Source organism: Neoarius graeffei, chromosome 7 (genome assembly GCF_027579695.1).
Source record: "Neoarius graeffei isolate fNeoGra1 chromosome 7, fNeoGra1.pri, whole genome shotgun sequence".
Taxonomy (NCBI): domain Eukaryota; kingdom Metazoa; phylum Chordata; class Actinopteri; order Siluriformes; family Ariidae; genus Neoarius; species Neoarius graeffei.
In genome coordinates, this window is record NC_083575.1 from 80747845 (window position 1) to 80768573 (window position 20729).

At 42.6% G+C, this 20729-nt stretch overlaps 1 protein-coding gene across 3 annotated transcripts; it reads left to right on the forward strand.

Moving 5' to 3' along the window:
• The first annotated feature begins 418 nt into the window (after window positions 1-418).
• On the forward strand, window positions 419-20397 carry LOC132889718 (caspase-6-like). 3 transcript variants are annotated; one of them, XM_060926491.1, is made up of 7 exons: window positions 2162-2243; window positions 2343-2639; window positions 5335-5472; window positions 6586-6662; window positions 6752-6927; window positions 10757-10901; window positions 19842-20397. In XM_060926491.1, the coding sequence occupies exons 3-7, from the start codon at window positions 5348-5350 to the stop codon at window positions 20054-20056; spliced, it is 738 nt and encodes a 245-aa protein (XP_060782474.1). In that variant the 5' UTR covers window positions 2162-2243; window positions 2343-2639; window positions 5335-5347; the 3' UTR covers window positions 20057-20397. The 3 variants fall into 3 exon arrangements, with proteins under 3 accessions (XP_060782475.1, XP_060782474.1, XP_060782473.1); XM_060926490.1 differs by having other exon boundaries at window positions 2343-2599; XM_060926492.1 differs by lacking the exons at window positions 2162-2243; window positions 2343-2639 and adding an exon at window positions 419-460.
• Window positions 20398-20729: the final 332 nt, after the last annotated feature.

Below are 20729 nucleotides of genomic sequence, written 5' to 3' on the forward strand. Positions count from 1 at the left end.
TGCATGTTCTTTCTGTGTCTACGTGGGTTTCCTCCGGGTGCTCCAGTTTCCCCACAGTCCAAAGACATGCAGGTTAGGCTAATTGGTGGCTCTAAATTGACCGTAGGTGTTAATGGTTGTTTTTCTCTATGTGTCAGTCTTGCGATGATCTGGTGAATTGTCCAGGGTGTACCAATAATAATTTTAATAATACCATTTTGTCCAATAATAATTTTTCAATTAGCCAATAATTAGGTAAAGGTAAAACTCACAATTTTATTTACACAGTTCTCTCTGTATGTGTGTAATTTGAGAGATTATCAGTACATGCTTTTTTTTATTTAAATTTGTTCAGTAGGTGGTGCTATGCCTGCAGTAAATAGATTCATGCTGACTGGCAAAAGTTGTGACATAAGCAGGAACTCCACCCCCTCTGTAGGAACTCCACCTCATCGTTCATTTGTTTAGTCTCAGGTTTCAGGTAAGTTTCTATTCCTTTTTCCTCTCTGAATTTTTACATTTCGTTATGATTGCATTTAGTTTTGTAATGTATATATTCAAAATATTCAGAAATCATATATAAAAATCTAAATATATTATTTAATCTCCTTTAAATGTTAACTTAAATGCAAGGGATGGTTTACTATGGTGTTGTATATAATGCAGTTTTTTTTCAGACAATCAAAATGTATTTTTACTTTTATTTTAGAAGTGTATTGCTAAATTATATATTTTTAAGTTCTGGCCCACAAATTAGATTATACAAGCAACAAGAGTTCAAGAGTGCTGAGATTTAGAATAACAGCACTGGGACATTTTATTGTGCAGGTGCAATAGGCTTATCGAATCAGTCTCATGTAAAAAGGGATCAGTCTCATAAATTAATTAATCATTCATTCAAGTGTCTAATAGTTTATAGCTAAACTATTAAAATTAATGGAATAACTTAGTGGTGATGCTTCTATAGATTTAGTGAGTATTGTAGCTCTAATGTAATACATTTACTCTTGATCTATAACATTCATATAACAACCAAATGGGCGAAGGCAATTAGAGGACTTGCTGGCAGAGGTTGGCACTCAGTGAATGTTGTAGCAATAGACAGGACACAGTTTACTCCAAAGGTACTATTTATTGAAATAGCTGCCACAAATTAGCAAACTAATAATGATCAGATATAGCAACAATAGCAGCCAAGGAATAATTCAATAAAAAAAATTGTGATACAATGTATACAAATAAGAATCAGTAGTGTATAAAGCAATAGTCAGTAGTAAGTAGAATAATAACCAGCAGTAAACAGGATGAGAAATCAGCAGTGAATATGATGATAGCCAAGGCACTAATGGTGATCAGAAGCAATGGGCTATATGCCAGTGTTACAGTGTAGGGGCGAGTGAATGTTAAAATGTGAGAGGGAAATCACCTGTTTGTGTGTCTGTGTGAGTGTGTGTGTGAGTGTAGGTGTATGTGTGCGTGTGCGCAGCTGTACACTAACGAGATGAGGAGCAGCTAGGGAGAGAGGGCATGCGCAGGCACACGACAAAGAGGAGGGGAGTGAGGGAACGAGGCTGTGTTTGCGCACGCAGGCGAGATAGGTGTGGTATGTGAATGTAGTGTGCGAACCTTTGTGCTAGGCACCACCTAAAGGGGGGGGGGAGGCAACAAGGAGAGCACACGAGGGAGAGTAACAAAAGGATCTGTAACTTAAGCTAGTCCCAGCTAGGGCTTAAACCCAAACTTCTACTCAACCCTTAGCTACTCCTGAAATCCCAATGTTGAGGGGTGTGGTGCGACGGAGGGAGTTAAACAGAGAGAGAGAGAGAGAGCATGCACAATCTATTTAATACAGATAGTAAACAAAGCAAATCAAACAACACGCGGTCTAAGACCGACTTTCATGTGAATCAAAATGTGTACGTTTAAACCATGAATGAATTCAAATAAACAACACTCTTCGCATTAACTAGCCACAACTAAGACTAACAATTGCCCAGATGCCAGCCTTACTTGAGATCGCTCTTGCTTGGTGACTGAAAGTGCGCCATCTGTTATCCAAAGACAGTGTGGAGCACAGGTCCAGGGAGAAAACAGTTCTGCTCCTTTTGCTTTTACAGCTCATCAGCTGAAGATATTCGGTGTCCCATCGGTCGTCCGATGACCTGGAAGGAATCTTGTTTGTAGTTCGCTGAAGCTGTGAAAGGGAAAAGGGATCCGGTCGCCTTTTCTCTTTAAAATACTGCGTGGGCTGCAGTAACTAACCGGTTCAGTTATTATCACAACTATGCGAAGATCAAATACATTGAACTTTGGCTAAAGGTCCGGTATCAATAACTCATTCTTTGTTTTTTGTTCCACTTTAGCACAGATGCAACAATGTCTCTTTCACGCGTGGGGATCCACTGCCAGAGAGAAAGAATTTCGATTCCGCCGCATGTTTTAAAGCACAGTCGTTATGTCACTGTATTTGGAATCCAGTATCATCTCTATATCCAATACCATTACAGGGAGTCAGAAGAATGGGTGGAGATAGAACATGGCATCGAGTGCAGGGATTGTTCTGTTCAATGTTGTAATAGTGGAAGAGGAGAAGATGGGCCATAAAGTGAAGCAGGGTATTGTGGGTACTATGGCTACGGCATCGCAGCCCCCCTACAACTGTTTGTATCACTTCACTTGTCTGTGTTTGTTACACGAAATGAGCTCAATTTGAGCAATAGTTTGTTACATTAAAACCAATACTACACTTACGACAGTCTGTGCATTGTATTGCCACATACACTGTTCTCTCCAGCTGTGGCTTCTTCTGTGTCTGTTGTGGAAGTCTAAAAGTAGCCAAAAATACACTTTCATGAAAGAAGTTACCTTGAAGCACCTTTATTGTATAAAACAATTTGAGCACTGAGTGATACCCAGGATATACGCTGGAGGTCTAAATTTCTACCTTTAGCTTTTGTGTCCCACTATGAGGGACCCACTCTAGGACCACCCCAAAAACAAAATGGCAGCTCCTATTAAAATAATTGAAAAAGGACCTTTCTTTGTTTGAACACAGACTTCTGATTGGCTGCCCAATACATGCTTCTCATTGGCTAAAACATACAGTACCTTCCACTAGCTTCAAAAGAAAACAGACCTGCTCGTATTTCTTACCATATGACATTTTAAGGGTTTTACAACTTAATGAGGCGGCACGGTGGTGTAGTGGTTAGCGCTGTCACCTCACAGCAAGAAGGTCTGGGTTCGAGCCCCGTGGCCGGCGAGGGCCTTTCTGTGCGGAGTTTGCATGCTCTCCCCGTGTCCGCGTGGGTTTCCTCCAGGTGCTCCGGTTTCCCCCACAGTCCAAAGACATGCAGGTTAGGTTAACTGGTGACTCTAAATTGACCGTAGGTGTGAATGTGAGTGTGAATGGTTGTCTGTGTCTATGTGTCAGCCCTGTGTGTGGACCTGGCGACTTGTCCAGGGTGTACCCCGCCTTTCGCCCATAGTCAGCTGGGATAGGCTCCAGCTTGCCTGCGACCCTGAAGAACAGGATAAAGTGGCTAGAGATAATGAGATGAGATGAGATGAGATGAGATGAGATGAGATGAGATGAGATGAGATGAGATGAGATGAGACAACTTAATGATGAATCTGTGTTTGCACATGAAATGCACTTACAACAATAACAATCAGTGGTGAAGAACACAAGATGGCTACACACACACACACACACACACACGAGCCTTTAAAGGTCATAGGCAAAGGTTTTAAAGTTATACACATTTGAAACTTTATATGTTAAAAAATCATCTGTAATTTTCTTCTGGTCCCAAGAAGTATTGTTAATAACTAATAATTAAAATAAGTTAGAATAAGTTAGTGCGGATCGTGGTGAATTTCTGCTCAGCGATTTTCGTGACCACTCAGCACATGATGCCATTCAAGACAAACAAATTGCTTGTTACGTTACATTTATTTGCATGCTGTTCGGGTTGAGTGCAGATGTGCATTCAGGAATTTCCAAAGAAAAACCATGCCTTATTGCTGTGCAGTGAACTGTAACAACGGGACCAGTTCAGGAAGAAGTTTTTACCTTTTTCCGAGAGAGAAGAAGAGACGGAGAGAGTGGATTGTGCACGTGAAGCGAGAGGGTTGGCAGCCGGGAAAATACGCCACTCTGTGATCCGATCACTTTTTAAAGAATCTCCATCTGTTGGAGAGTTTACGTGTCAGTGTCGGACAGAGAAGGCTCAAACCTGACACTGTTCTGACAAAATTCGAACACAAAATCAAGCATTCAAAGAAGAAACGGACCAGCAACGCTCAAGCAAAAAGGAGAAGATTGGAGGTAAACATTTTTACCTTTGCTTGCAATTGACGAGTCAAGAATTCTGAGGGATCCTGTACAATCATTGTGGAAATGAGACAAAAAGGGATATTTCCTTGCTTAGAGTCGGCTATAAATAGTATAATGCCATGGATGGCAGGCTAATGTGGCCTACCGGTGCACTGTCAAGTAATCGTTACCTATATCCACTAGGGAGAGCGGTTTAATTATTCTTCAAAATGGCTCTTATTTAGTATTACGACGAGCGTAAGAATTTATCATAACTACCAGGATAAATCGTTTGGGCATGAGTCTTGTTGAGGTCCGGGGTCACCGTGATCAGAGTCAGCCGAGTCGCTGTCTGATTCCGAGGCTGCACGGTTAAACCAGTGAGCCACATTCACCGATTGCTTTGCAACGGCCATATGTTCATACATATATGGTTTCAACTCTCAATATTCAATTTGGAGAGTTCCTACTTCAAAATCGCTATCGCTTTCAGACATTTTACACAACCTCTCACAACCAAAGTCCGTACACATGTGCTTGGTTCGCAAGTAAACACAGAGCTGCTCCCAGTCTGTTTGCCTTGAATGACGTCATAACGACTGTCCCCTGGTGGTAAAAGTGCGCATAAGTGAGATATAAACAAACCTTCGGAACTTGTGCAAACCAGTATATTTTAACCATTTTATTCAATTTTAGGGTGCAAATTAGACACCAGGAAGATTGAATTCACTTTTTGGGTCGTTCTTCTAGAAAATAAAGTTGATATTCTACATTCCACCTCCGACCCTTGCCTATGACCTTTAAATATTTAAACTCAAAAATTGTTCTTAGGCTCAGCTTAATGGATCCTTGTATCAAAAAACCTAAGTATAATATAAATTCAGGGTAAATAATACAACAATTTGACTATGGTCTTAGAAAAATAATTGTCACAAACTAATGCAGTTGTGTGTATGTGTCAGGCCCATAAAATATTGCAAAATAATTTCACATCTTGTATTTTAAAAACTATATGATGTGCTTTTGATTGCAAGCAGAATTGATTCACCAATGGAGTACAAGATGGACCACGAGAGGCGAGGCTTGGCATTAATCTTCAACCAGGAAGTCTTTCCGGATAGATCTTTACAGGAACGCTGTGGCACAAATAAAGACAGAGACAACCTCACGGAAAGGTGCACACTCACAAACATTAAAAGAAATATGATCATTTCATTGTTAGGAAAAAAATGACTGAGTAATTACCTGTTTTCTTTGCACACATAAATATTTCAGGTGTCCTGTAAGTCTCTGGTAAATTGTTCTTTAATTTTGAAATCAGTCCATGAATTTTCTAATTCAGATTTGAAATTCAGGTTTGTAAATCCCCTAAATCCGATATATTTTTATGCCTCTGCCACCTTAAGGTGCAGGAGGCATTATGTTTTTGGGTTATCCGTCTGTCCGTGCGTGCGTCCGTCCGTGTGTATGTCTGTCCCGAAACCTTGTGAACACGATATCTCAAAGGCTAATGAAAGGAATTTCACCAAACTTTCACCATTTGTGCACTTTGGGAGAAACATGAACTGATTAGATTTTGAGATCAAAAGGTCTAAGGTCAAGGTCACTGTGAGGTCAAATGTCTGTCCGAAAACCTTGTGAACACAATATCTCCAAGGCAAATGAAAGGAATTTCACCAAACTTTCACCATTTGTGCATTTGGGGACAAACATGAACTGATTAGATTTTGAGGTTAAAAGGTCACAGGTCAAGGTTACTGTGAGGTCAAATGTCCATCCCCAAACTTTGTGAACACCATATCTCAAAGACTAATGAAAGGAATTTCACCAAACTTTCACCATTTGTGCACTTTGGGAGAAACATGAAATGATTAGATTTTGAGATCAAAGGGTCTAAGGTCAAGGTCACTGTGAGGTCAAATGTCTGTCTAAAAACCTTGTGAACACAATAACTCCAAGGCAAATGAAAGGAATTTCACCAACCTTTCACCATTTGTGCATTTGGGGACAAAGATAAACTGATTAGATTTTGAGATCAAAAGGTCTAAGGTCAAGGTCACTGTGAGGTCAAATGTCCATCCCCCAATCACAACTTAATAAGGCGTGTAGTCTACCAGGCGGAGGCATCCCCATTGACGCCATTAGCGTCGAATTCTATCTAGTTGTATTAAGTGTTTATAATTGCATGTCCATGCTACTTTTCTCTGAAAATATTATAGCTTTAAAAATCAAAGTACGTAAAATTACCATCTCTTTCCATCTTTGGCTACTTTCCATTCTTATTTCAGATTTCAAGCCTTAGGGTTTGAAGTAAACACTTACAATGACAAAACTAAGAAGGAGGTGCTAACAGAATTATGTAAAGGTACAATTCTCAAACTTCATCATCTTTTTGAAAACTGATTTGTTTTCTGTAAATTTTGTTATATCAACATTATTAATTTTTAACCACAGCTGCTGCAGCCAACCATGCAGATGCTGACTGCTTTGTCTGCATTTTCTTGACTCATGGCAAAGAAAGGAAAATTTCCGCCTGCGATGATGACATTGATATTAAGGATATAACAGATCTGTTCAGAGGAGATCAGTGCAAGAGCCTTGTTGGGAAGCCCAAGATTTTCATCTTCCAGGTAACTGTGATGTCACTGAACAACAACAGTTTATTACTCCTCATTATGGCACTTCACCCACCTTTATTCAAGTAAACTGTAAAAAATAAAAAATAACACAGCAATTTACTGGGAACCTGGATTTCCAATAAAGTATTTACAGTAAACAACTGTAAAACAGTAAACAAGATATTACGGTACATTACCGTAAAGTAATGTAATATCTTGCACAGTATAAAATAACATATAATCTAGTTATAATAGCTCTTTTGGCTGATGCAGGACACACTGAGCTGATGGACCCAATCATGGCAGTTTGGAAGTTCTGGGATTAAACACATAACCTTCTGATCTGTAACACCACGACAGTGATTAAGGCTTTGGGTTACAGATTGGAAGGTTGTGTGTTTAAATCCTAGCAACCAGGTTGCCAGTAAATTACTGTAAAATCTGGAGTACATATACAGTGCCCTCCACAATTATTGGCACCCTCATCAAGTGTTGACGATAATTATTTCTTGATGAGGGAATTTTTTTTTCCTCTCTGAATAAATCCATTTCAATTAAAAGTTGGATTTTTCTCATTTTTTCAGTGTGAGATGAAGCTACTTCACCAAAAGGTGGATTGTTTCTAAACCCACCCCCCCTTTTTTTTTACCAACCTTTACAAAGGGTGCCAATAATCGTTAGAACAAGCCAAGTTTAACAATGAAAAAAGAAATGAGAAAACAAAATTAAGCAAAGTGATACATTAAATACATATGTATACCTTGAATAAATATGCGAGTATATAAATTTACACAAATTTATATATAAAGGGTACATTAGCAAAGAAGAAATATAGCTTTATTGAAATTATCCAAAGTTTGAGGAATTATTTTATTAACAGTTAATTTGTACACTGCCTTTTGATTCAGTGTAAGGCATCACTATTTATTATAATGCCATACCACACAAGTTTTTTAGTTTTGGTCATGCTCCTGCCTGAACCGATAATCGCATCATCAGTTTTTCTTTGGCTAATCAGACACAAGGTATGCCACCACTCTTGCTGGAGCAGTTGGGGGTTAGGTGCCTTGCTCAAGGGCACTTCAGCCAGTCTTGCTGGTCCAGGGAATCGAACCAGCAACCTTTTGGTTCCAAAGATGTTTTAGATAGACCTAATCATGGCTTCCCCTAACCATTGTACTACCCAACCATTATGACTAATAACAACCTATGCATAGTTAGAAAGCAATAAAAGAAAGCATTAAAAGCTATATTAAAAAATAAATATTATGCTCCTTATAGGTAGGTTGAAAAACATTATTAACTTGATTTTTGTCATTTATTGTGGAAGCAATTCTGGATTAATTCTGAAATGGTGATGACACATATAGCATGTAACACACTTATGATTAATGAATATAAATACCAAAATTATGAACATATTATACACTATGAATAAAACCCAACTGATGTGACTATTATCAGATAGTAAGTAAGAATGATGGTTGAAATCAGTGAAATGACAACCTCTTACAGGAAATTCTCTTTTATTTACTCTGGATTTTGAAATAGCTTGACCTTTGGTCTGTTCACCAGCAAATCATATGACTAAATTATTCATATCATTGTGACTCAGAGTCTTTAGCTTTGGCTATAAACAAAGTCCTAAGGACCTTTCGATTACGTTCATTATGTCTTATATTAAATATAGTTAGTTTTTTTTTTCTTTTTTATCAGACATCTAATTTTTGGGTTTGTTTACCTGACATGTTTTGACGTACAACTTCCGTCTTCCTCAGAGTGTCACCGGATGTTAATTGGTGACGCATCTTTTATCAGCTGCTGTTTCTGAATATGAAGATAACAAACATCAGCGCTGGATCAGGGAGGCCATAGAGATCCGTAAGCGAAGCCCGAGGACCATCAACCGGGATGAGGGAGCATACATGCTCTCCCATACCTGGAGTGACATCTTGCAGGGGACGAACAGACAGTATAAGGCGTGACCGACCTGTCAAACCAGACAGGAAGGCCACGCCTTCAGAAACAGCAGCTGATAAAAGATGCGTCACCAATTAACATCCGGTGACACTCTGAGGAAGACGGAAGTTGTACGTCGAAACATGTCAGGTAAACAAACCCAAAAATTAGATGTCTGATAAAAAAGAAAAAAAAAAAAAAACTAACTATAAAGTCCTAAGGAATTTTTGCGCTTTCAAAATATAAGTGAAATTGAAAGTAAATGCCAGCTTTCCAAATCAACCCTATGAGAGATAAATCCTGAACTTGTTGAACAACATTCTTTTATTTGTCTACAATCATAATGTCAGGGTCTGGGTAATTAGGAGATGGATGTACAGTAAGTGGCAAATAGGTTTTATTAAGAAGAATGAAAAGAGGGGAGATGGATTGGCCACACCTTGAGGAAACATCCAGACAGTGTTACAAGGCAAGCTTTCAAATGGAATCCCCAGGGCAAGCGGAAAAGACGACGCCCCAAAAACACCTGGAGGCGTGGTGTTGAGGCTGTAATGAAGAGCTGAGGCTACACCTGAAACACACTTAAGAGGCTAGCCCAAGACAGGATGAGATAGAGGAGGGAGATCGTCGATGGCCTATGCTCCAGGAGGAGCTAAGGGCCGTAAGTAAGTAAAGTGAAAAGAGGCAGACAATCCAAATCGGCAAGCAGAAATCAAACACGATAAATAAGCAAAAGGTCAGGCGAGGCACAAGTAGGCTTTCACAGGAAGAGGCAGAATCAAATATGAGGAAACAAGAAAACAGATCAGGTAACTGCAAATACAAACAAGGAACTAAGGCTTGATAAAGTGTCCACAGAGTAACTCAATACTTCGCACTGAGCATGTATTTAAAGTCTTTATATAGGTGCACTAATTGTGCATTAATCACGTGTAGGTATGCATCATTAACAGCATGTAATGTAGTGTAATGTAACTTAGGGAAATTTCTATTTAATTACTGTTGCTGTTTTTCTAATATATATATATATATATATATATATATATATATATATATATATATATATATATATATATATATATGGAAAATAAATGTAAAATACTTGCAAGGGCAGAAAATCAACCTTAATAGAATAATAATATTATAACATGTGAACCATCAAATTGTGTATTGTTGTGTATTTCAAGTCAATAAATTCCTGCATTGTCTTGTGACAGTGACACCAATAATGAGATACACATCAGTTATGAATACATATTCATTCCTTTCTTTGACACCGCATGCCAGAAACAACAACACAATATTTATTATGGTGTGACTCTGCTGGGTGCCTGGTGGACAGCAGTGAAGCAGCACTTTCACTTTACATCATTACTATATACAGTACAGTAGTTATGATCCAATATTATCGGACATAAAAACTAATCGATATCGATCCACTGTAGATTTAGATTATCTGAAACTAAGGAAAGAATTGCTATTGAACTATACAATAATGTAATGACTCATCAGGCTCAAACGGTGAAAAAGTGGTTCAGGGAGCATGAGGAATCATTTTCACACATGAAATGGCCACCATCAAGTCCTGATCTTAACCCATTTGAAAGTCTTTGGAATGTGCTGGAGAAGACTTTACAGAGTGGTTCGACTCACCCAACATCAATGCAAGATCTCAGTGGAAAACTAATGCAAGTCTGGACAGAAATAAATGTTTTGATTTTGTATAAGGTTGCTGAAACAATGCCACAGCAAACGCTCACTGTAATCGACGCTAAACGTGTCCAATGAATTCTTAGTGTGTGACTTTTTTGATGACACAGATTGACAGTACATGCCATACTTTTGCTATGTATATGATACTTGTGTATGTCTAAACCTACAGGCATGCGCTGGTGAGAAATATGAAGATGCTGTGACCGGCATGATGGCAGGGGACAGTGATGATGAGGAAGAGGTAGAGGAAGCAGCTAACATCTACACTGTCCCAGCAGGGGCAGATTTCCTCATGTGTTACTCTGTAGCAGAGGGTGAGTATGAAATAAACAAATGAAAATTGTGAATCCCACACATTTTATCTCGCCAGGAGTGTATTTAGTACATCTACCTTATCATACTGGATGTTCATTATCCAAAATGCTGGTGCTCCATTTACATTTAAAATAATTTTGAAGCAAATCCGTTACATTTCAATCAAGTTGTTATCACACACTCAGTATATAGAAGGCAGCCATTCATCAGTTAATTACTGGCTCTTATTTACCTTGGGCCCAGTCAGGATGTAAGTAAATATGAATAAATTATTCAGAATGTCACAAAATGTTTTCTGTCACAAACTTTGTTGTTTCTAATTTAATTACCAGACTGTATCCAGTATACTTTGAAAAACAATGAACCTTCATGAACTACTAGTTTGTTTGTTTTTTAAATCCTTTTGTATACTCCTGACATTCTTACTTATAAACTGCTATAAATGAAATACATTCATATAATTTTAGATAATATCAAACTATTTCTTAGTTATCGGCCTTTAGTGTATGTTAGTTAATTAAACATGTATCATGATTTCATTTTTCTACCTATCCGAAATTATCATAATTCTCAATTTACATGTTATTTGTTTGTTTTTATTTTTATTTTATTTTATTAGGGTGCACTTAATTTGGGGCCAAGCTCTGTTGTTCCAACCCTTTCTATGTTAGTTTTATATATATGCTATGGATAAAGTTATGTTAAAAAAAAGATCAGACAGCGTGTTTTTATTATGTACCTGGAGGTGTACTATTTAAATAATATTGGCTGGCGTTGAGTGGTATATCAAATATATTTCATTCAGCTAGCATGATATTGAATGAGTCAAAGATGAGTAGCTGAATGGAATATTGTGTGAGTGATTGATATACCATGAAAAAGCCAGTCAATTGTATTATTATTATTATTATTATTATTATACATACAGATTCCTTTTGGGTATTCAACGTGTCTTTCTCTTTCAAAATTCTCTCAAAATCTTCCGTATTTAATGAAGCAAACCTGGCGGCCATGTTTGTTTACAATTTGTCCCAATTGCTTGCTAGCATGGAAGTTTCACATCTCCGATGTGTGACGTCATGTTGTCTTGACAACCATGCAATATCGTAAACCATATTCAATGCTCATTCTCCATTGGGTGGAGTGACATAATACACGTAGGATAAGCAATATGCTAACAATATTGCATGCTATCAAACCAAACGAATGAAACCCGCTACAAGGGAATAGAATACATGTTTTTATTCCATGTAAAAAGTGTCCTGTATATATAATAATTAATTTTATTTTATGAGAAAACATGTCAGAAAGGTTCACTGGACATTAGGTCGAGACTACAGATGTGGAGCTGGACTGAGATCCCATGAGGCAACAAAAAAACTTGTACTAGCAAGAACTTTACATTCATGTACGAGTGAGCAAGTAGTCAAATATGAAGCTCATGGGACAGAAAAAAAATTCGTAAATACAAAAAAAGTTTAATTCACGAATTCTTAGTAACTGCCTAGTCAGGGCCATGGCCATTTAAGTTAGGCTACTAGTTAAACATTTCATTACACACAGTTCACAAATATGAAAACCCTTTCGAGTTTAGACCAGGCTCACTTCTGGCTGTATTCAGATACAGATATGAATTTGTGGAGCACTAAAAATATATACATAGTGGCACTGCATTATACAGTACTTTAGTGTCCAGCTTTTACCTGATGCTTTGCCTGTGTAATTGTAGAGCTCTCTGAGGTGTGGGTGGAGCACAGAGGACGGCAGGACAAAGCTTCAGGTACGAATAGGCTTTTTATTGCCAGACTTTTCAGTATAACAACACCGTTTTATTCTGGGAAATACACACACACACACACACACACACACACACACACACACACACACACACGCTGTGTTCTTGTCCCGGGAAGAGCTCTCCTCTACTCTCCCTCTGCCTCCTTAAATAGGGCGCGGTTACTGGGAAGACACACAAACACAGGTTAATTACCGTCAGGTGTAGTGATGCTGCCACTCACCTTCCCTGGCTCCGCCCTCCTGTCACAGACCGGCGCTTGACCACGCCCCTGCTGCCACATACCCCCACCGCCCGACTCAGGCCGGGTGCCCGTCCGGCCCGCAGCCGACTCCCCCCCCCCTTGACGGGAGAGGAAGTCCGCCACGACCATCTGCGCCCCCGGCCTGTGGACCACCTTGAAATTGAAGGGTTGGAGTGCCAGATACCAACGGGTGATCCGCGCGTTGGCATCTTTCATGCGGTGGAGCCACTGGAGGGGCGCGTGGTCCGAACAGAGGGTGAAAGGGTGCCCCAGCAGGTAGTAACGGAGGGCGAGGACCGCCCACTTGATCACCAGGCATTCTTTCTCAATAGTGCTGTAGCGCCCCTCACGCACCGACAGCTTCCTGCTTATGTACAGGATGGGGCGGTCCTCCCCCTACACCTCCTGGGACAACACCGCCCCCAGCCCTCTGTCCGACGCGTCGGTCTGCAACACAAAAGGGAGAGAAAAGTCAGGGGAGTGTAATAGTGGCCCCCCACACAGTGCAGCCTTTACCTCAGAGAAAGCCCGCTGGCACTGCTCCGTCCACTGGACCGGATCTGGCGCCCCCTTTTTAGTGAGGTGAGTCAGCGGGCTGGTGACGTCCGAATAATTAGGTATAAACCTACAATAGTAGCCAGCCAGCCCCAGGAACTGTCTCACCCCCTTTTTGGTCTTGGGCCTCGGGCAGGCCGCAATCGCTGCTGTCTAATTAATTTGGGGACGCACCTGCCCGTTGCCCAAGTGGAAGCCCAGATACCGTACTTCCACCCACCCAATCGCACACTTCTTCGGGTTGGCAGTGAGACCCGCCCGCCTCAGCGACCTAAGGACGGCCCTCAGGTGTTGCAGGTGCCGCTGCCAGTCATTACTATAAATGATAATGTCATCAAGATATGCGGCCGCATAGGTGGCGTGGGGCCGGAGGACCCTGTCCATCAGCCGCTGAAACGTAGCGGGCGCCCCAAACAGCCCAAAAGGAAGTGTGACAAATTGGTGTAAGCCGAACGGTGTGGAAAAGGCCGTTTTCTCCCGGGATAATGGAGTCAAGGGGATCTGCCAATATCCCTTCGTCAAATCCAGTGTCGAGTAAAAGCGAGCCGTGCCTAGTCGATCGAGCAGCTCGTCAATACAAGGCATTGGGTACGCGTCGAATTTAGACACCGCATTGACTTTTCTGTAGTCCACACAGAACCGGACCGACCCGTTGGCCTTGGGTACCAAGACCACCGGGCTGCTCCAGTCACTGTGGGACTCCTCGACGATGCCCATTTCGAGCATGGTCTGAAGTTCTTCCCGAACCACCTTTTTTTTTGTGTTCGGGTAGCCTGTAAGGGCGGCTACGCACTACCACCCCCGGGGGCGTCCCTATGTGGTGTTCTATGAGGTTAGTGCGACCGGGCAGGGGCGAGAACACATCCGAAAACTTGGCCTGCAACTGGGCGACCTCCGTGAGTTGGGTCGGGGAGAGGTGGTCTCCACAGGGGACCGGAGAGGTACGTGATGCCAATGTCCCTTTTTGAATCTCTGGCCCCAGCTCCGCCTTCTCCGGAACTACCGACACCAACGCCACGGGGACCTCCTCGTTCCAGAGTTTAAGCAGATTGAGGTGGTAGATCTGTAGCGCCCCCTCCCTGTCCATTCGCCTTACCTCATAGTTGACATCCCCGACTCGCCGTGTGACCTCAAAGGGTCCTTGCCACTTGGCGATTAATTTGGAGCTCGACGTGGGCAACAGTACGAGTACCTTATCTCCCGGAGTGAACTCTCTAAGGCGCGTGCCCTTGTTGTACAGGCGGGCTTGCCGTTCCTGGGCCTGCTGCAAATTCTCCTGAGTTAGGTGGGTGAGCATGTGGAGTTTTGCGCGCAGGTCCATAACGTACTGAATTTCGTTTTTACTCTGTGAAGGTCCCTCCTCCCAGTTTTCTCGCAGCACATCTAAAATGCCGCGCGGCTTACGCCCGTATAACAATTCAAATGGGGAGAACCCCGTGGAGGCTTGGGGGACCTCTTGCACTGCAAATAACAAGGGTTCGAGCCATTTATCCCAGTTACGTGCGTCCTCACTTACGAATTTTTTAATTATATTCTTGAGGGTGCGATTGAACCGTTCAACTAAACCGTCCGTTTGTGGGTGATACACGCTGGTGCGGATCGGCTTAATACCTAATAGCCCATACAGTTCGCTCAGTGTTCGTGACATAAACGAGGTGCCTTGGTCAGTCAGAATCTCTTTCGGGATTCCAACCCGGGAGATGACGTGGAAGAGGGCCTCCGCAATACTGCGTGCTGAGATATTGCGAAGAGGCACCGCTTCCAGGTATCGCGTTGCATAGTCCACCAGAACCAATATAAAGCGGTACCCTCGTGTTGACCGATCTAATGGCCCGACGAGATCCATCCCAATTCTTTCGAACGGGGTCTCGATTAATGGTAGGGGGCGCAAAGGCGCTTTTGGAATGGCCGCTGGATTTACTAACTGGCATTTGCGGCACGCCGTACACCACTTACGGACATCGCCGCGAATTCCCGGCCAATAGAATCGGCCATTATCCGGGCTAGTGTCTTATCCTGCCCTAGGTGTCCAGCCATGGGATTAAAGTGAGCCGCCTGAAATACCAATTCCCGGCGACTCTTTGGAATTAACAGCTGTGTGACTCGCTCTTTCGTCTGAGTGTCCTGCGTCACTCGGTATAATCTATCCTTCATAATAGAAAAATAGTGGAAGGACGGGGTGGCGTTCGGCTGGAGCGTTTGACCATCGATTACTCTCACTTGGTCAAACGCATGTCGCAGAGTCTCGTCTCACGATTGTTCTAATGGGAAATCCGCGAGGGATTCCCCAACAGAAAGAGGAGGAGCCGGCGGCTCCTCACTCTGTCACGGAGATGACGTAGATGGCTCTGTGACAGCAGCTCCAGCCAAAGCGACACCGGGACCTCCCCCTGTCAAATGGCAGGACCCACTCTTTACTAGGCGCGTCATTAAACCCCGAAATCCCGGCCAATCAGTCCCCAAAATTAAAGAGTGGGTAAGGCGAGGATTAACCGCCGCCTTCACTATAGATTTTTCCCCTCTGAAAAATATGTGGACCGACACCAAAGGGTAGCTGTGAACATCCCCGTGCACACACAACACCTTCACCCCCTGTGCTCCCCCCAATGCCTCGTCTTGCACCAGGCTTTGGCGGATCGAGGTCTGATTGCAACCAGAATCCACCAACGCCTGATATGTAGCCCCTTGGACACTCACCGGTATGCGATACGCTCCGGCCCGATCGAGGGCAGCTTCTGGCGCGTCGGGGATCCGTACCACCGTGCCCACCTCCATTGCTGCGCACTGTTGTTGCAGGTGGCCCGGCTCCCCGCAGCGCCAGCAAACCGGCCTGGGCTTTCCCTCTGCACCAGTGCTCTGGGGCTCACTCACCTGAGGGGGGGAGAGACAGACACAGAAGAGAGAAACAGGAGGGCACCACGGGTGCGGCGGGCTGGCTGGGGTGGAGCCGGCCTCCGTCTCCGTGGTGGGGGAATGGGGCGAGGACGGGACACAGAAGGGAGGGGAGAAAGAGAGAGAGAAGAGGAGAGAAGAGAAGATGTTGTCGGCTGTCCTGCCGCCGGAACAGCCGCCAAATGATCCTCCGCCAGTCCTGCTGCCTGATCCACTGATGCCGGGCGGTGGCACTGGACCCACTCCGCGGTTCCGGCTGGTAAGCGGGCGATGAACTGCTCCAGCACCACCTGATCGATGATTCCCTCGGCGTCGCGATCGTCGGCCCTCAGCCACCGCCAGCAGGCGTCCCGGAGCTGCTGGCCGAACGCGAACGGCCGGCCGACTTCCTCCAACCGCAGCGCACAGAAGCGCTGGCACTGTTGTTCTGGTGTGTGCCCCACGCGCTGGAGGACGGCCCGGCGAAGGTCCGCATAGGCCAGCCGGCGATCGGCGGGGAGCTGTAGCGCGGCCAGCTGCGCCTCTCCCGTCAGGAGGGGGAGGAGGCGCGCCGCGCGCTGCTCCATCGGCCACCCCGAGGCTTCGGCGACCTGTTCGAACAATGTGAGGAACGCCTCGGGGTCGTCCTGCGGGCCCATCTTGGTCATGGTGAGGGGAGACGGGCCCGCGGCCGGGGCGCTGGTGGACCCCGCCGACGCGAGGAGATGCCGGAACGCCTCGCGATCTTCCTGCTGGGCCAGCACCAGGGCTTCGAAGCGCTGCTCTTGCTCCTTTCGGAGCGTGACGAGCGCCTGGTGCTGGCTTTGCTGAGCCGTGACGAGGGCGTGGACCAGGTCCGCGAATGGGGAGGATTCCATGGGGCTGCGAGGTTGGTGCTCCACCTTTCCCGGGTTTCGGCACCACTGTAGAGCTCTCTGAGGTGTGGGTGGAGCACAGAGGACGGCAGGACAAAGCTTCAGGTACGAATAGGCTTTTTATTGCCAGACTTTTCAGTATAACAACACCGTTTTATTCTGGGAAATACACACACACACACGCTGTGTTCTTGTCCCGGGAAGAGCTCTCCTCTGCTCTCCCTCTGCCTCCTTAAATAGGGCGCGGTTACTGGGAAGACACACAAACACAGGTTAATTACCGTCAGGTGTAGTGATGCTGCCACTCACCTTCCCTGGCTCCGCCCTCCTGTCACAGACCGGCGCTTGACCACGCCCCCGCTGCCACAGTAATATTTTGATTATTGTTCTTCCTTTTGGATTTGTCTGACTTTGGATTCTCTTCAACAAGCCTTCTACATGCCAACTTTTTCAGACATGGTTCAGTGTAGTGCACAACTTCTGCTATTTCTCTTATTTAAAACATTCAAGTTACCTCAGTGAATCATTTTCATATCAATAAAAATAAAGTAGCAATCAAATTTTCATTTATAATACTTACAAACCATTACTGTATAATAATTAAGTGAATAGAAAAGGAATAAATAGTTCATAGAAAATGTCTCAGAGTTTCATGAATGTGCGGTTTGTAAAAATATATTTTAATTTGTAAGATAGGTATAAAACTCTATCCATAAAATAATTAAAGGTTCTTCAGAGACTTGTATTATATACATACAGTAGATATAAAAAGTCTACACACCTCGTTAAAATGATCGGTTTTTCTGATGTAAAAAAAATGAGACCATGATAAATAATTTCAAAACTTTTCCCACCTTTAATGTGACCTATAACCTGTACAATTCAATTGAAAAACAAATAAATATGTTAGGGGGAAAAACATTAAAAAACCCATACAATAAGCTGGTTGCATAAGTGTGGACACCCTTAAACTAATACTTTGTTGAAGCGCCTTTTGATTGAATTACAGCATTCAGTCTTTTTGGGTCGGAGTCTATCAGCCTGCCACATCTAGACTTGGCAATATTTGCCCAATCTTCCTTGCAAAAGCGCTCCAAATCTGTCAGATTGCGAGGGCATCTCTTGTGCACAGCCCTCTTCAGGTCACCCCACAGATTTTCAATTGGACTTAGGTCTGGGTTCTGGCTGGGCCGTTCCACAACTTTCATTTTCTTCTGGTGAAGCTATTCTTTTGTTGATTTCGATGTATGCTTGGGGTCATTGTCATGCTCAAAGATGAAATTCCTCTTCATCTTCAGCTTTCTAGCAGACACCTGAAGGTTTTGGGCCAAAATTGACTGGTATTTAGAACTGTTCATAATTCCTTCCACCTTGACTAAAGCCCCTGTTCCAGCTGAAGAAAAACAACCCCAAAACATGATGCTGCCACCACCATGCTTCACCGTGGGTATGGTGTTCTTTTGGTGATGCGCAGTGTTGTTTTCGTGCCAAACATACCTTTTGGAATTGTGGCCAAAAAGTTCAACCTTGGTTTCATCAGACTATAACACATTCTCCTACATGCTTTGGGGAGAGTTGATGTATTTTTTTTTTTTTGCAAAATTTAACCAGGCCTGGATGTTTTTCTTTGACCCTACCTCACACTCCAGACATATGGAGAATACGGGAGATTGTTGTCACATGTAGTACACAACCAGTACTTGCCAGAAATTCCTGCAGCTCCTTCAGTGTTGCTGTAGGCCTCTCAGCAGCCTCCCTGACCAGTTTTCGTCTTGTCTTTTCATTAATTTTGGAGGGACGTCCAGTTTTCGGTAATGTCACTGTAGTTCCATATTTTCTCCACTTCTTGATGACTGTCTTCACTGTGCTCCATGGTATATCTAATGCTGTGGAAATGTTTTTGTACCCTTCTCCTGACTGATACCTTTCAACAATGAGATCCCTTTGGTGCTTTGTAAGCTCTCTGTGAACCCTGGCTTTTGCTGGAGGACGCAACTGAGTAAATGTCAGGGAAATCCTACTGGACAGCTGAACTTTATTTGGGGTTAATCAGAGTCATTTTAATTGATGGCAGGTGTGAACCCAAAAAGATTGAATGCTGTAATTAAATTAAAAGGTGCTTCAACAAAGTATTAGTTTAAGGGTGTGCACACTTATGCAACCAGTTTATTGTACGTTTTTTTCTTTTTCTTTTTTATGTTTTCCCCCCTAACAGATTTGTTTGTTTTTCAATTGAATTGTACAGGTTATAGGTCACATTAAAGGTTGGAAAAAATTTGAAATTATTTATCATGGTCTCATTTTTTTTTTTTACATCAGAAAACCTATCATTTTAATGGGGTGTGTACACTTTTTATATCCACTGTATTATATAAAACTTTTCTATGAAAAAGTTTTTTCCATGAAACTTAAATGCATATGAATATGTGATGAAGTCTTGGTGTAGGAACTCTTCACATACAGAACTAAAGGTTTTTTCAGTACAGCGGTTACAACATTTCTATTTTCTGTCGAGGTCAGCTTGTTTATCACTTCTAGATCATATAGAATTATTGGCTGTTCATTTTTTAACACTGATTTTAATTTATTTTCTGAATAGGATTCCATCATGAAGAGTCTAGAACGTTCTACATTCGGGATTTATGTGAAACACTGCAAGAGCATGGCTCAACTATGGAGTTCACCGAGCTCCTGACACTGGTCAACCTGAAGGTCTCCAGACGTCAAGTCACCTATAAAGGTGAAATAAAAAAACAGATGCCCTGCTTCACCTCTTTGCTGACTAAAAGACTCTACTTTACATGCAAGAAATAGTAAAGCACCTACTCCCAGCGCATTACTCAATAAACATTTTTGACTTTTTTTTTTAATCAACATTAACTATGATGTTTCCAAGTTAAATACTTTTCAGCAGGCATGTGTACGGTATGAGCAAAAGTGTCTGATTTTTCTTTAAATGTGACTCAGTACCTTGTATTAGTGTTACAATACAATACAACATAATTACTATTATATCTGTTTTCTTTAACCTGTTGTTACATATGATTCATACTATCACACTATTACAGTGTATATGGTAATGCGCTTAGAATCTCTATGACCAGTTCCAGTGTTGTACCAGTGCATTGTGGATGAATAAAAACAGTCGCAATCTCGCAGACCATATGTTTACTTATCGCTGCATGTGAAGTTATCCAAAGTGATGTAAAACACAACATGGTGTCAGGAAAAAAGGTTTCTGAAGTGAATCAAATGCTCTGAAAGTGACTGTCGAACCGCAAACGAAATGGCGGAAGGGCTAAACACGTATGTATGGCCAACAATGAATTGGCATGCGACTGACCTATAGACCATTTGCACATGACGTCACATGTTCCATGACCCTCTTTGATTTAGCTGTATCCACCATCTTTGTGGAATAACACATGCGTAGCAACAAGTACCTTAATACAAAATGCCACAAATTTTCGCAGTTATCGGCTGCTCA

Coding starts and splice junctions, on each gene's coding strand:
- LOC132889718 (XM_060926492.1), top strand. CDS start 5,348: ATGGAGTACAAGATGGACCACGAGAGGCGAGGCTTGGCATTAATCTTC. Junction 5,473..6,585: donor AGAGACAACCTCACGGAAAG/GTGCACACTCAC, acceptor TTCTTATTTCAG/ATTTCAAGCCTTAGGGTTTG. Junction 10,902..19,841: donor GTGTTACTCTGTAGCAGAGG/GTGAGTATGAAA, acceptor TTTTCTGAATAG/GATTCCATCATGAAGAGTCT.